Source organism: Bos taurus, chromosome 2, assembly GCF_002263795.3.
Source record: "Bos taurus isolate L1 Dominette 01449 registration number 42190680 breed Hereford chromosome 2, ARS-UCD2.0, whole genome shotgun sequence".
Taxonomy (NCBI): domain Eukaryota; kingdom Metazoa; phylum Chordata; class Mammalia; order Artiodactyla; family Bovidae; genus Bos; species Bos taurus.
Genome location: NC_037329.1, coordinates 124,746,131 through 124,760,667, shown reverse-complemented (window position 1 = coordinate 124,760,667; position 14,537 = coordinate 124,746,131). Strand labels below are relative to the sequence as shown.

Here is a 14,537-nt window from a genome sequence, read left to right as displayed (position 1 = left end):
TAGGGACTTCCTTTGTAACTTTGTGTAGACTTCTCTGGGGCTGATGGTAGATTAAAGCCATCTGGGTCACCAGCAAGTGATCCTGTCTTGAAGGACAGTTTGGAAATCACTGTTTTTCAGAGTGGCCATTGTAGCTCCTTTGTAGGTCCATGGCAACTGCAAAGGGATTGTACAGATATTATTTTCATCTGTAGGCAGGGCATATATAAACTACTAGACCAAATGGAGACTTCTTCGGTTTGCATTTTGGTGACAGGTGGCAAAATGCCACAGGAGCTTCTAGAGTTGAGCTGTAGTAGGATCACAGTATGGCAAGATTCTGAATTATCACCTTGCCTATAATCACACAATGAAATATAATAACTGGTGGAGTTGTAAAGATCCAGTCTGGTTCCTTCTTCAGAATGATAACATGACTTGCCTAAGGCTGCTGCTGCTGCTGCTAAGTCGCTTCAGTCGTGTCCGACTCTGTGCAACCCCATAGACGGCAGCCCACCAGGCTTCCCGGTCCCTGGGATTCTCCTGGCAAGAACACTGGAGTGGGTTGCCATTTCCTTCTCCAATTCATGAAAGTGAAAAGTGAAAGTGAAGTCACTAAATAGTAGCAAAACCAGGACAAGACCCCAGGTCTCCTCACTCCTAGTTTACTGTTCCCAAGATTACGCTTCTCTCTACACAAAGTCTGTCTTTTTTCCATAGACTTGGAACGCCAGTTGGAAGAACAGAAGAAGCAAGCCCAGGATCACAGGCTGAAATCCCAGACAGTTCAAAATGTGGTACTGATGCCTGTGAGCACTCCTAAGCCTCCCAAAAGGCCCCGGCTCCAGCGGCCAGCCTCCACCACCGTCCTGAGCCCTTCTCCTCCTGTCCACCAGCCTCAGTTCACGGTCATCTCACCCATCACCATCACACCAGTGGGTCAGTCATTTTCCATGGGCAATATTCCAGTGGCCACCCTCAGCCAGGGCTCCAGTCCTGTGACTGTCCACACACTGCCTTCTGGCCCTCAGCTCTTCCGTTATGCCACAGTGGTCTCCTCAGCCAAGAGCAGCTCACCAGACACAGTGACCATCCACCCTTCGTCTAGCTTGGCACTGCTGAGCTCCACCGCCATGCAGGATGGGAGTACCCTGGGCAACATGACCACCATGGTGAGCCCTGTGGAGCTGGTGGCCATGGAGTCTGGCCTAACCTCGGCCATCCAGGCAGTTGAAAGCACCTCAGAGGATGGGCAGACCATCATTGAGATTGACCCAGCCCCAGACCCAGAGGCCGAGGATACTGAGGGCAAAGCAGTCATTTTGGAGACCGAACTGAGGACTGAGGAGAAAGTCGTGGCTGAGATGGAAGAACACCAGCATCAAGTCCACAATGTGGAGATTGTGGTCTTAGAAGATTAACTGGGGGTCTTGGGGCCAGGAGATATGTTTTGGTTTGGAATTTTAATTATTTGTTTATTTTTATCATTGTCCCACTCATTTCCACATAGGATCCTTTTTTTTTTTAAAAAAACAAGATCTCATTGTTGTAACTGAACATGTCGGGTCCCTTCCAGCCCCTCTCTGAAAAATGGACAAAACAAGCTGCCCTTCTGGAAGTTGAGAGTAGGTCATTCAATGTCCTAACCGTCTTACATCAAGAGAGTTATTTCTTTGAGGGGAGGCATCAAGATAACCCGAAACCCTCTCCAGAAGTCACTTTCCAGGCTGGTCTCTCTGTGTATACATGTGGTTTTAGTCTCATAAGGTGCATTGACCAAACCAGGGAACACAGATCTGACCCTGAAGGCAACCCACTCACACATGGATGCAAAAGTATACTTGATGTTGTATCCTGAAACAAGCCCTCAGAGGCCAGTGCAAAACCCCCAAACAAAAGTGAGTTGACTCTGCTTAGAGGGGAAGATAACAAACTAGCAGAAGCTTAAAAAGGGAAGTGCTTTGGCCAGGATGGGGCAAGGAAATTATCTTACTTCCAGAAGTGCTACTAATGCCTCTTGCTGTCTCTGAGGGTTACCACCATGGGTGCCGTTTTGAGGCAAGGCCAGTGTTAAGCGGAAGGGTACATTTTCACCAAGCAGGTGGCGTCAGGGACCTGCAGCTTGGCAGAGATAAGAATCCAGAGATGTCACAGCTGTGCTTTGGGGCTAAGGCTTACCTTGCAGCCGCTCTGTCAAAGCACTTACCCTCCAGGTCCATTCATTTGCAAACTGTGGTGTGGTATAAAATTGCTCTGGTCCTTAGACTGTGGCTGTTCTGGGCAGGTGGGGCTCCAAGGCCATCATTTTTATTGCATGACTCCAGGAGCAGGAGATTTCCTCTTCCAGACCAACTGCCCTTTTTTGCAGGGCCCTTTCTTGACTTTGGAACCAAAAGCAGCCACTCTTTTGGTGCTTCCTCTTGTTTTCCCCTGTATCCCTGAATGGTTAATGGCATCTGTCTCCTGGATCCCACGCTCTTCAGCTTTTTGGCTGATTCAGAGAACAGTGACAGGTGGCTGCCTGCCTTCATCCCCTTTTAGATTCATTTCTACCATTTATACCACAGATGTTTCTGTGAGATATTGAGCTCATAAAAGACCCTTAGGTTTGGCAGGGAGGACTCAACACCCCAGCCTATCAAGTAGATGTCTCCTGAGCAAGCTGGACTTCCTGGGAAAGAAGCATTGTCTGCAGCATTATATTATAGGAAATGTACCAGGAATGTAATCATAATGTCTTTGGGTGGGGAGGGGGTATTTTGTTTTGTTCTTGTTTTTAATGTTTTTGTATATTTGGAGCTGGGCCCATTTTCTGTGCTGTGATTCTTTCTCTTTGACCATCTTCAGTGTTTGGGGCAAGAGTGGACCCTGGTTTTTATTTCTAAAGAATGCATTGTTTACTGCACTAGGAAAAATGTAGGGAAACTGCAGACCATTTAAAGGAAAAGTAGGTCAAAAAAGAAAGCACACATCTTAGGAGTGGGAGGTCTTTTTTTTTTTTTTAATTAAAAACAAAACTTTGACCTGTAGTTTCCTTCTTTTTTTTTGAAGGCACCCACCTGAAGCTATGTTTCTTCCAACGGATGTTGGAAACCCTGTTGTTAAGCAAGTGAAAACTGCGTTCTGCCATCCCTCCGATAGCTGTGTATAGCTAGAGAAGCCCTCTGATTTGGAAGGGTCAATCTTAAAAGGCTTAAGGGTGAAATTTCTGAATCCCATGCAGTTTTGATTTTCAGCTTTAAGATTGTCCGGGGTTTTGTTTTTCTTTTCAGAATAGTCAATAGACAGAGCAATCAATTTAGAACAAAGCTTTGGCCCTTAATATATCTTTAGTGAGGAAAATGACTTTTATTTCTTGCTTCTTTAGATTTTCTTTTGGTACATAAACAAAATTTCTGCCTAAGTCTAAAACTACTACTTGAACCTAGAAAGGCACATGTCATCCCTCATGTGGTTTTTAAGGACACTTTTCTCTTTGCCAGAGACAACAGGCTTAACTCTGGACAGAGGAGGAGCCCTAGAGAACACCTACATGCTAGCTTAGGTTCCTTTCTTATTTCAGAGATGTTGGTACTGTTTTAAAGTAGTGTGAGCATCATGCTTCCTAAGTCAAGAGATCGCCTCCTAAAGACAGAGCCTGTTTCTTTTCACTCTCTGAATATTCCACCTGGTGGAAATACATGAGCTATGTTGTTTTCCTGGTCTTCCAATAGCCTGTCGTTATTGCTCAATGCTATGTACCTGTTGTTGAATGTGGGTTTCCTCGTAGCCCTGGTCTAAATGAGCTCAGATGGGGTGAGACACATGCAAGGCACTGCTGTGTGCACAAGCAGTTGCAGTGAATCATTCCTCAGGCTGAGCTTCCAGTAGCCATCTATCTTTCTGTTCCCTCACTAAGTGAATGTTTGTAAGTGTCACCTATGTGCCAGGCTTTGTGCTCGGCACTCGCAGTACAGAGATGAAGGCTCGCTCAGTCCATGCACTCAAGGGACTCATTCTCCAGAGACTGTCTGGAGTTAAGAACTGTATTTCAATATAATTGGTTTCCTTTGTAACCTTATGTATTTTATTTCACGCATTGATAAATATTGTTCCGAGAGCTGGTCCATGGATTTCAGAAGGCTACCAAAGGTACAAAATGGTTAAGCCTTTCTCTAGGGAGATACTGAAACTAATCATCCAGTGGGATAAGTGCAGTGGCAGAGCTATTGGCTGGGAGAAGAGAGAACAAAGGGTCAAGCGTCTAACCCAGCTTGGAGGCAGAGATCAGTAAATAATGGGAGTACTTCCTGGAGAAGATGTATACCTAACCTGATTTAGGACAGACCATTTTTGGCTACTTTTTTGGATTCCATTTTCAAGTTGTTGGACTTAGGTATACAAGAAGGGGGAAAAAATCCGCTGTCTTGTTGCTTCTGCCTCCAGAGCTAGGCAGAGTCAGCAGCTTAGATAGGCTCTCCTGAGACCACTTCACTGGAGAAAGCCCAGTCATTCATCAGCTTCTCAGAGTTTCCAGCAGATGAATCCAGTACAGGACTGGACTTTAGCTGGTAGAAGGTAAATGCCCCAAACATTCCCGCAGTGTGGTTTTCACAAAGGGCTCAGAAGCAACTGTTCAGCTGTCTTACCTTGGCCATGCCCCTGTCTGGTGCGTGCCTGTTCTCTTCCCCTTTTCAGTTTCCAGGCTCCATCCCTGTCCCCTCCCCCAATTAAAACAAAACTCCCTGCCATTCCAAAGTTAAAAAAAGAAACAATAGACTTGAATATTTAGGATTTCAAGCTGTTTCATGTGAAGTTTCTTTTATGCTTCTGTCCATATTTGGGGAGGAAGACCAGAATTAATCCAGATACCCTCAAATTTAACATTCAACCCAGGTGGATTGACTGTTTAGTGGTGGCATTTTAACCTATTTCATGAAAAGCATTAAAGGTAAGTCTGCATGGTGGGAAGTACTGGTAACATTTGATGATAAAGATAGTGAAATCAAGTACAAAATATGGAACTCCTAGTTCATTGAGTTTGGAGAATGGCTCCCCACTCCAGTACTCTTGCCTGGAAAATCCCATGGATGGAGGAGTCTGGTAGGCTGCAGTCCATGGGGTCGCAAAGAGTCAGACACGACTGAGTGACTTCACTTTTGCTTTTCACTTTCATGCATTGGAGAAGGAAATGGCAACCCACTCCAGTGTTCTTGCCTGGAGAATCCCAGGGATGGGAGCCTGGTGGGCTGCCGTCTATGGGGTCGCACAGAGTTGGACACGACTGAAGCGACTTAGTAGCAGCAGTTCATTGAGTTATAACTGGCCCACAACTCTCAAGGAGGCAGAAAGGACAAAGAAAAGGTTGAATTCTCAAAATAGGCATGAGTTGTGATTCACTTGGGTAATGCTCCTGAGGAAATAGTCCTTTCTGAGACAAATCAGATTCTAGGTTAGCTAGCCCCTGCCTTTTCAGTCAACAACCTAGTACAATTGATCACAGACCCCTCACACCTTGGATACCTCTTCCCTGGGAAATTCTTGTGTAGTCTGTAATGTACTACAATAATAAGCAAGGCTGATGCGCTAAACAAAGGATCAGTTCCGCTAGACTAGCACTCTCTGCCCCTGGTATTCTCTTCTTAGATAGCCTTAGTTGAGTCATTTCTAGTTTTCCTTGCCAACCTGGAACACCTTTCTTAGTCCCAAGCTAGGCAATCGCGCGCCCTCTAGAAGGTTCTACTTTCCTTGAACATCCTCACCATGCTGCACCATCCTCCTTGCTTTGGAGAAACCAGTGTGACTTAGTTCCCAAATCCTGCCATGTAGTAACTCTGCCTTTCTTAGCAATAACTTTCTTATCAACAACTCAAGACAATCATTTCCTTCCAAGGAGACCCCAAGACCCAAACCTCACCGTACATCCAGAGATTTCAGTCTTCACTCTAGAACAGCCTTCTTAACTCTAGTCATCACCTGAATCGAGGCATCTTTGGGATATGCTTGTGCTCGAAGTTCCTCAGAACACAGATTCTAAAATCTATCTTTCACACCTGATCGATTCTCTACCTATGGTCCATAGCCCAGGCCAAGACATGCCTGTTTGCTGGATAAATTATTGCAGCCCAGTATGATTCTTAACTACATCTTCATAACTACCTGAAGTTTCTGTTGTGTCTATGAGGCTCCCAACCTGAAGACTCCTGAAGCCCTCTCATCCTAAAGTAGGCCACACTCTACTTTGAAATTAACCCTGGGTTCTCTTGCTTCTATGTGCCTTTGCTAATAACTATGGTTTATGACGTGGGTCGATTTTTCTAGTTTGAAAACACGTGGACATTAGCGTTGGGTCACATACAAAGATAAATCTGAGGCTGGGTAGTGATCCAGAAAGAAAGATGGGTTCCTCATTGGACTTTAATGTAGGAGCTTTGTCCATGGGATCCTCCAGGCAAGAATACTGGAGTGGGTTGCCACTTCCTCCTCCAGGGGATCTTCCCAACCCAGGGATCGAACCCGGTCTCCTGCATCGCAGGCGGATTCTTTACCATCTGAGCCGCCAGGGAAGCCCCATTTATGCCTACACAGGGTTTCAAACATAGGAACAGTTCACATGAAAAATTTAGGATAAAACTTTTCTTCAAAAAACAGCAACAACAAAAACCAAAGCCCAGAAGATCTGACAACACTGGGTCCACATTTCCTCACAGCAGCACCAGACTGGAACTGAGGCCTGTGTTAGGTGAAACATGGCTACTTAACAGACACTGTCACTCCCTATTACAAACCCAAATCTATTAATACTTATTTTTTGCAGCTTATTTTTTGATTCAATGGTTTCAAGCACACTCTTCCCCCCAGGTAGCTGCGGAGCTTATTATTAATACCTCATTTCCTTCAAGTCTCCGTTCACATGTTCCCTTATCAGAGAGGACTTCCTTGATTACCCACCCTATGAAGAGTGGCAGTTTCCTTCTGCACTGTGCTTCCCACTTTCCTTTACCCTGCTTTATTTTTCTTTCTTTTACTATCACCTGATATACATGTATTTTTTTCTCCCCCAACCAGAATGGAAGCTCCATGAGAGCAGGGGCCTTTCTCACCTCTTGGTCACTGCTGTTCTGCAGTCCCTGGAACAGTGCCTGGCATGTAGTAGAGGCTGGATAGATATTTGATGCATGAATAATATTATTAATAATAATAACAATAATAGCCAATACTTATGGAAGGATAACTATGTACCAAGCATTGTTCTAAGCACTTTACATTGTTAATCCATTTGATCCTCACTACAGTCCTGCGTGGTCAATAGCATTGTTTACATCATTTTACAATGAGGAAACTAACATTTATATTCTACTCTAAACAACAGATACATTTGAAGCATTGTATATGGATCAAATTTATTAAACAGAGTCTTCAAATGTGCTAGAGAACCTTAATACCTAAAAGGAAAACTTTCAACTAACTATTTTATCATGATGATGTTCTACGGATAATGTATTTTGTTTAGCTGCTCCTTAAGGTTGTTTTGCTTACAGTCCTGTTCACCATCTCTCAAAAGTACTGGAGAGGGAGTTGTGAGGGGAGGGAACTTACCTGAGAAATTATTTTAGAACCCAAATCATCTATCCTGTCCATCAGACACAGGCAGTACTGATTTATCACTTTGTTAATGGTCCTGTTTGAGGTGATGCTGATGTCATGGTCCCTGATTAGAACTCCTTCATTTGTTCCCTACTGTATAGAGCCCAACCCTTTACGATTATACAGTGGAAGTGAGAAATAGATTCAAGGGATTAGGTCTGATAGACAGAGTGCCTGAAGAACTATGGATGGAGGTTCGTGACATTGTACAGGAGGCAGTGATCAAAACCATCTCCAAGGAAAAGAAATGCAAAAAGGCAAAATGGTCTGAGGAGGTCTTTACAATTATCTGAGAAAAGAAGAGAAGCAAAAGGCAAAGGAGAAAAGAAAAGATATATCCATCTGAGTGCAGAGTTCCAAAGATTAGCAAGCCTAATAGATAAGAAAGCCTTCCTAACAGATCAATGCAAAAAAAAATAGAGGAAAACAATAGACAGGGAAAGACACAGAAAATCAGAGATACCAAGGGAACATTTCATGCAAAGATGGGCACAATAAAGAATAGAAACTGTATGGACCTAACAGAAGCAGAAGATATTAAGAAGAGATGGCAAGAATACACAGAAGAACTGTACAAAAAAGAGCTTCATGACCCAGATAACCACAATGGTGTGATCACTTACATAGAGCCAGACATCCTGGGATGCGAAGTCAAGTGGACCTTAGGAAGCATCACTACAAACAAAGCTAGTGGAGGTGATGGAATTCCAGTTGAGCTCTTTCAAATCCTAAAAGATGATGCTGTTAAAGTACTACACTCAATATGCCAGCCAATTTGGAAAACTCAGCAGTGGCCACAGGACTGGAAAAGGTCAGTTTTCATTCCAATCCCAAAGAAAGGCAATGCCAAAGAATGCTCAAACTACTGCACAATTGCACTCATTTCACATGCTATCAAAGTAATGCTCAAAGTTCTCCAACCCAGGCTTCAATAATACATGAACTGTGAACGTCCAGATGTTCAAGCTGGATTTAGAAAAGGCAGAGGAACCAGAGATCAAATTGCCAACATCTGCTGGATCATCAAAAAAGCAAGAGAGTTCCAGAAAAACATCTGCTTCATTGATTACACCAAAGCCTTTGACTGTGTAGATCACAACAAACTGAGGAAAATTCTGAAAGAGATGGAAATACCAGACCACCTTACCTGCCTCCTGAAATGTGTATGCAGGTCAAGAAGCAACAGTTAGAACTGGACATGGAACAACAGACTCGTTCCAAATCAAGAAGGGAGTACGTCAAGGCTGTATATATCACCCTGCTTATTTAACTTATATGCAGAGTGCATGCTGTTTCTCAGTCGTGTCTGACTCTTTGAAACCCCATGGATTGTAGCCCACCAGGCTTCTCTGTCCATGGGATATCCTGGCAAGAATACTGGAGTAGTGTGCCATTTCCTACTTCAGGGAAGGCTTCTCTGTCCATGGGATATCCTGGCAAGAATACTGGAGTAGTGTGCCATTTCCTACTTCAGGGAATCTTCTCGACCAAGGGATCGAACCCTGGGTCTATATGCAGAGTGCATCATGCAGAATGCCAGGCTGGATGAGGCACAAGCTGGAATCAAGATGGTCGGGAAAAATATCAATAACCCCAGATACACAGATGACACCATCCTTATGGCAGATAGTGAAGAGGAACTAAAGAGCTTTCACTAAAGTGAAAGAAGAAAGTGAAAAAAGGCTGGCTTAAAAGTCAACACATCACTTCATGGCAAATAGACAGGGAAACAGTGGAAACAGTGACAGGCTTTCTTTTCTTGGGCTTCAAAATCACTGTAGATGGTGACTGCAACCACACAATTAAAAGACACTTGCTCCTTGGAAGAAAAGCTATGACCAACCTAGACAGCATATTAAAAAGCAGAGACATTACTTTGCTGACAAAGGTCCTTTTGGTCAAAGCTATGGTTTTTCCATTAGTCATATACGGATGTGAGAATTGGACCGTAAAGAAAGCTGAATGTGAAAAAAGTGATGCTTTTGAACTGTGGTGTTGGAGAAGACTCTTGAGAGTCCCTTGCACTGCAAGGAGATCAAACCAGTCCATCCTAAAGGAAATCAGTCCTGAATATTCATTGGAAGGACTGATGCTGAAGCTGAAACTCTAATACTTTAGCCACCTGATGCAAAGAACTGACTCTGTGGAAAAGACCCTGATGCTGGGAAAAATTGAAGGCAGGAAAAGAAGGGGACGACAGAGGATGAGATGGTTGGATGGCATCACTGACTCGATGGACATGAGTTTGATCAAGTTCCAGGAGTTGGTGTTGGACACGGAAACCTGGTGTGATGCAGTCCATGGGGTTGCAAAGAGTTGGACAAGACTCAACTGAACTGAACTGAGAGCCCAACCCCATATCCCTTGTTGGTGAGGAACCAATTTCATAGAACATTATAATATTGTAAAGTCTTTACCAACTCAGTGAAAATGTATTTCCCTGCTCCAGGAACAAAAATGCAACCACTATGCTTCAGAAATGTTAAGTTAACATTTCCATTGACCAAGACATTCTGATAAGACTTTTTGAGCAAAGTGGACATATTTTTGCCTCTCACACTCTGTAGCTGCCACCCAAGGATCAAAAGGGAAGCATTTAACTATAAAACACTGTGAAATTGTTTAGAGGCACATTCATTAGTTTCACTATTTTTTCTTGGCACAGACTTAAAATTGAACCAGTCCTTCCTAGGTCTCCCTAACTTCATTTTTCTCTTGGAACTATCTCTAGAAATCTTGTTTATACTTCATTTTTCCCTCTGGGCTATTGTCTTAAGATTAAGACTATAAGCTGTTTCCTAGCACAGTGCTGTTCAAACTCTGAGATCCCGTGGATCAATAAAAGAGGTTTGAAAAAAAAAAAGTCTTAGGAAACAGTATGAAGAAAAAAAAAGAAAAGGAACCAGTACGGAGTTCTATACACTATATTTTACCAAATAAGGATATGAATTTATTGACTTATTTTCTTTTGCTTACTGTTATATCTTCAACATCTAGTGTATATTTTTTATTTTTCCAAACCTTAAACTTTTTATTTTGCATTGGGGTATAACTGCTTAACGATATTGTGCCAGTTTCAGGTAAACAGTGAAGGGACTCAGCCATACATATAAAAATATGGAACACTTCATGAATTTGCATGTCATCCTTGCATAGGGGCCGTGCTAATCTTCTCTGTAGTGTTCCAATTTTAGTATATGTGCTGCCAAAGTGAGCAAAGGCTATTTTTTAAATGGCTAATTTTTACTGGCATCATTTGAGAAGAAAGGTCATTTTCACATCACGAAAGTAGGAGGAAAACAATCTAAGAATAAATAAGTCTTCTACACTGAATAAGTTTAGCTTTATGAAAAGCTCATTACATTATCATTAGCTTTCTCATTTCTTGGGGGACTGATGAAACTTTCGGCTTTCACCTCTAGACCCTGAGTTGAAAACTTCAAGGATCTTTTCCTGCTGGCTCTCTCTGGGTTCTGGTTCTTTTCTGCCCTTGATGACATCCCCGACAGGGGCCCTTGTGGATTCCTAGTGTCCTTAGGCCACTTGGCCCAGATGTAGGTCTTTTCTTCCTTTAGCTTTGTTCTCATGTTGCTCTTCTCAGAACTTCATTCAGCAAGTCATAAAACACATCTGCATGTCAAAAGACAACCATCCATTTATCTTGGGATTTCCACAGTGCCTTTCCTTAACATTCAATTATGCAAGTTAAATCTTCACATTTAACTTTTGAATGCAAAGGTTGGCCCCACAAGGTTTTCATTAATAAAATGGAGATTGACATTACTAGGGGGAATTTTGAAAATGAATGAGAGAAATTAATTCAACAAACATTTATTTAGCAAGCACTGGATTATAAAGATAATAATAAAATGTTCTTTGTCCTATAAGCAGTAATAGATTTATTGGAGAGGCAGTATATAAGCTGATAGTTGGTTCTCTTAACCTGCAGTCGATGAAATGGATGTACTTGGGGAAAGTGTGAAAGCAAAAGCATTAGTGGCTCGGTAGTGAATTCCAGTAGTCCCTGGAATTCTCCAGGGAAGAATACTGAAATGGGTAGCCATTCTCTTCTCCAACGGATCTTCCTGACAAGGGATGAAACCTGGGTCTCCTGCATTGCAGGCAGATTCTTTACCATCTGAGCCACCAGGGAACCCCAATCCTTGGGAAAGAGAGTACATAATGAGATTGGAGGTAAAAATTTGGTTGTATATGCATTTTTCTGAGAAGTTTCATTACTCTCATTAGATTTTCAACTGAGTCCAAGATTTCCAAAAGAAAAATGCTGATATAAACAGATAACTTTAATACACTAAAATAGGTTACCATAAGGAACTGTGACCAATATTATGGGTGGGCAAAGAGAGCACCTTTGTTCTGCTCAAGGGAAAAAATATGGCTTAATTGATCACGGTTTTGAAGGACAAATGTGAGTTGGGGAGGGGAGATGTCAAGGACAATGGAGCAGAAAGAACAGCATGTGCAAAGTTGTAGGTTCCAGGAAAAAAATGTATGTTTCAGAAAAACACAATGTGGCTGGAGCTCAGAGTGTATGGTGAGAAATATACATGGCTAGGGAGTCACATGGAGAAGGCAATGGCACCCTACTCCAGTACTCTTGCCTGGAAAATCCCATGGATGGAGGAGCCTGGTAGGCTGCAGTCCATGGGGTCTCTAGGAGTCGGACACGACTAAGTGACTTAACTTTCACTTTTCACTTTCATGCATTGGAGAAGGAAATGGCAACCCACTCCAGTGTTCTTGCCTGGAGAATCCCAGGGACAGGGGAGCCTCATGGGCTGCTATCTATGGGGTCGCACAGAGTTGGACATGACTGAAGAAATTTAGCAGCAGCAGCAGCAGCAGCAGGGAGTCACAAGCTTGGTAAACTGTGTGGATTACAGAGAACCAGTAGAAATCTTTAAAAATAGGGTTTTACACTGTCAGTTGTATGAAGTATATAAACATTTATCAAAGGATAAATGTTCCATTCCTGCCTTAGTAAGAGGGTGACGTGGGCAATGAAGTCTGCTGTTCCTGAAGTCTGGAAGCATTTGAGAAAAAGAGCAAGGGTGCTAGGGCCCAGCCCAGCCCATAGTAAAATTCTGGAGATTACACGTAAAATCTGTCCTAACCAGGGATCGAACCTGTTCTAACCAGGGATTAAACCTGTCCTAAGCAGGGGTTTTAAATGAAATTAAAAGACGCTTACTCCTTGGAAGGAAAGTTATGACCAACCTAGATAGCATATTCAAAAGCAGAGACATTACTTTGCCAACAAAGGTCCGTCTAGTCAAGGCTATGGTTTTTCCAGTAGTCGTGTATGGATGTGAGAGATGGACTGTGAAGAAAGCTGAGCACCGAAGAATTGATGCTTTTGAACTGTGGTGTTGGAGAAGACTCTTGAGGGTCCCTTGGACTGCAAGGATATCCAACTAGTCCATCCTAAAGGAGATCAGTCTTGGGTGTTCTTTGGAAGGAATGATGCTAAAGCTGAAACTCTAGTACTTTGGCCACCTCATGCGAAGAGTTGACTCATTGGAAAAGACCCTGATGCTGGGAGGGATTGGGGGCAGGAGGAGAAGGAGATGACAGAGGATGAGATGGCTGGATGGCATCACCGACTCGATGGATGTGAGTTTGAGTGAACTCCGAGAGTTGGTGATGGACAGAGAGGCCTGGCGTGCTGCAGTTCATGGGGTCACAAAGAGTTGGACACGACTGAGCGACTGAACTGAACTGAACCAGGGATTAAACTGTATCCCCTGAGGTGGAAGGCTGAGCCTTAGTCACTGGACCGCCAGGGAAGTCCCCTCCTTGCCTGCTTCTTTTCTTTCTCTTATCCCCACTGCCCCCTTCATACATCCGGAAGAATTTCTTCGGTTGTACCTTCCAGAGGTCTAAAATGGTTGAACTAGAAGGAATCTCAGAAGTTATTCTGAGATTAATAGCCCCATGTCTCTATTTTACAGTCTTGGAAATAGACTCTGAGTAAGGAGATGATTTCCTCTGTCTCTCCCCTTCCATCTCTAGTTTGGTACTGGGCCTGTTGCTCTCCTCTTGCTCTTCTGAGGAAATTTCAGGGGCTCTTTTGGGTTTAACTAACATCCCCATACCAGAGATTCCAAGATTTGTATTCCTAGCTTGATTTTACTCTCTAAGCCCCAAACCTCTTAATTGTCTATGGAATATTCCTATCTGATATTTTAGATTCTCCTGAAACACAGCATGTCCAAAGGTGAATTAATGATCTTTCCCTGTCTCTAGTATTACCTGCTTTAGAAAATGGCACCTGCTTTCAATGCAGGGGGCCCAGGTTGGGGGAACTAGATCCCACACGCTGCAACTAAGAGTTGGAATGCTGCAATGAAGATTGAAGATCCTGTGTCCTGCAACTGTGACTCAGTGCAGCCACATAAATAAATATAGATATTAAAAATAAATAAACATAGTTAAAGAAAATGGCACCAGATCCACGGAATCACTCAAATTAAACTAGATATTATGTTTGTATCTCCTCCTTTAATGCCCTCCCCAAATCCAATCAATCACTGAGACCTCTCATTTTACCACCTAAAATGTCCATTTGTCCTTTTCTGTTTATATATATATATATATATATTTCCCCCGTCCCCAAGCCGCACAGCTTGTGGGATCTTAGTTCCCCCACCAGAGATTGAACCCGAACCCTTGACAGTGAGAGCGAGGAGTCCTAAGCATTGGACCGTCAAGGTATTCCCCATTATCACCGTATTAGACCACTACGTTTTGCTTGCATTTGCTACGATATTCTTCTAACTCCTAATGTACTCATCTCTCCCTGAATCTCCTTTCCATGCTGCAATCACAGTGAACTTCTTAAAACATAAACCTGAGAATACTATGCTTCTATTAACCCTTTACCAGATGATCACTCCTTGTAGTTAACAACT

The 14,537-nt window shown here is 43.0% G+C and overlaps 1 protein-coding gene and 1 non-coding gene across 6 annotated transcripts in view; one reads left to right on the top strand and one right to left on the bottom strand.

Moving 5' to 3' along the window:
- The window catches only part of GMEB1 (glucocorticoid modulatory element binding protein 1), a 35,374-nt gene extending 31,340 nt beyond the window's left edge, over nt 1-4,034 (top strand). For 4 of the 5 annotated variants that reach the window (XM_024977088.2, XM_010802593.4, XM_010802592.4 and 1 more), the window contains exon 10: nt 700-4,034. In XM_024977088.2, the coding sequence (XP_024832856.1) occupies nt 700-1,400 (701 nt within the window). In that variant the 3' untranslated portion in view covers nt 1,401-4,034. 5 annotated transcript variants of the gene reach the window in all.
- A 6,682-nt stretch (nt 4,035-10,716) lies between these two features.
- LOC112443715 (U6 spliceosomal RNA) lies at nt 10,717-10,823 on the bottom strand. The gene has a single exon (XR_003032128.1). It is a non-coding gene; the product is annotated as a U6 spliceosomal RNA (small nuclear RNA).
- Nucleotides 10,824-14,537: the final 3,714 nt, after the last annotated feature.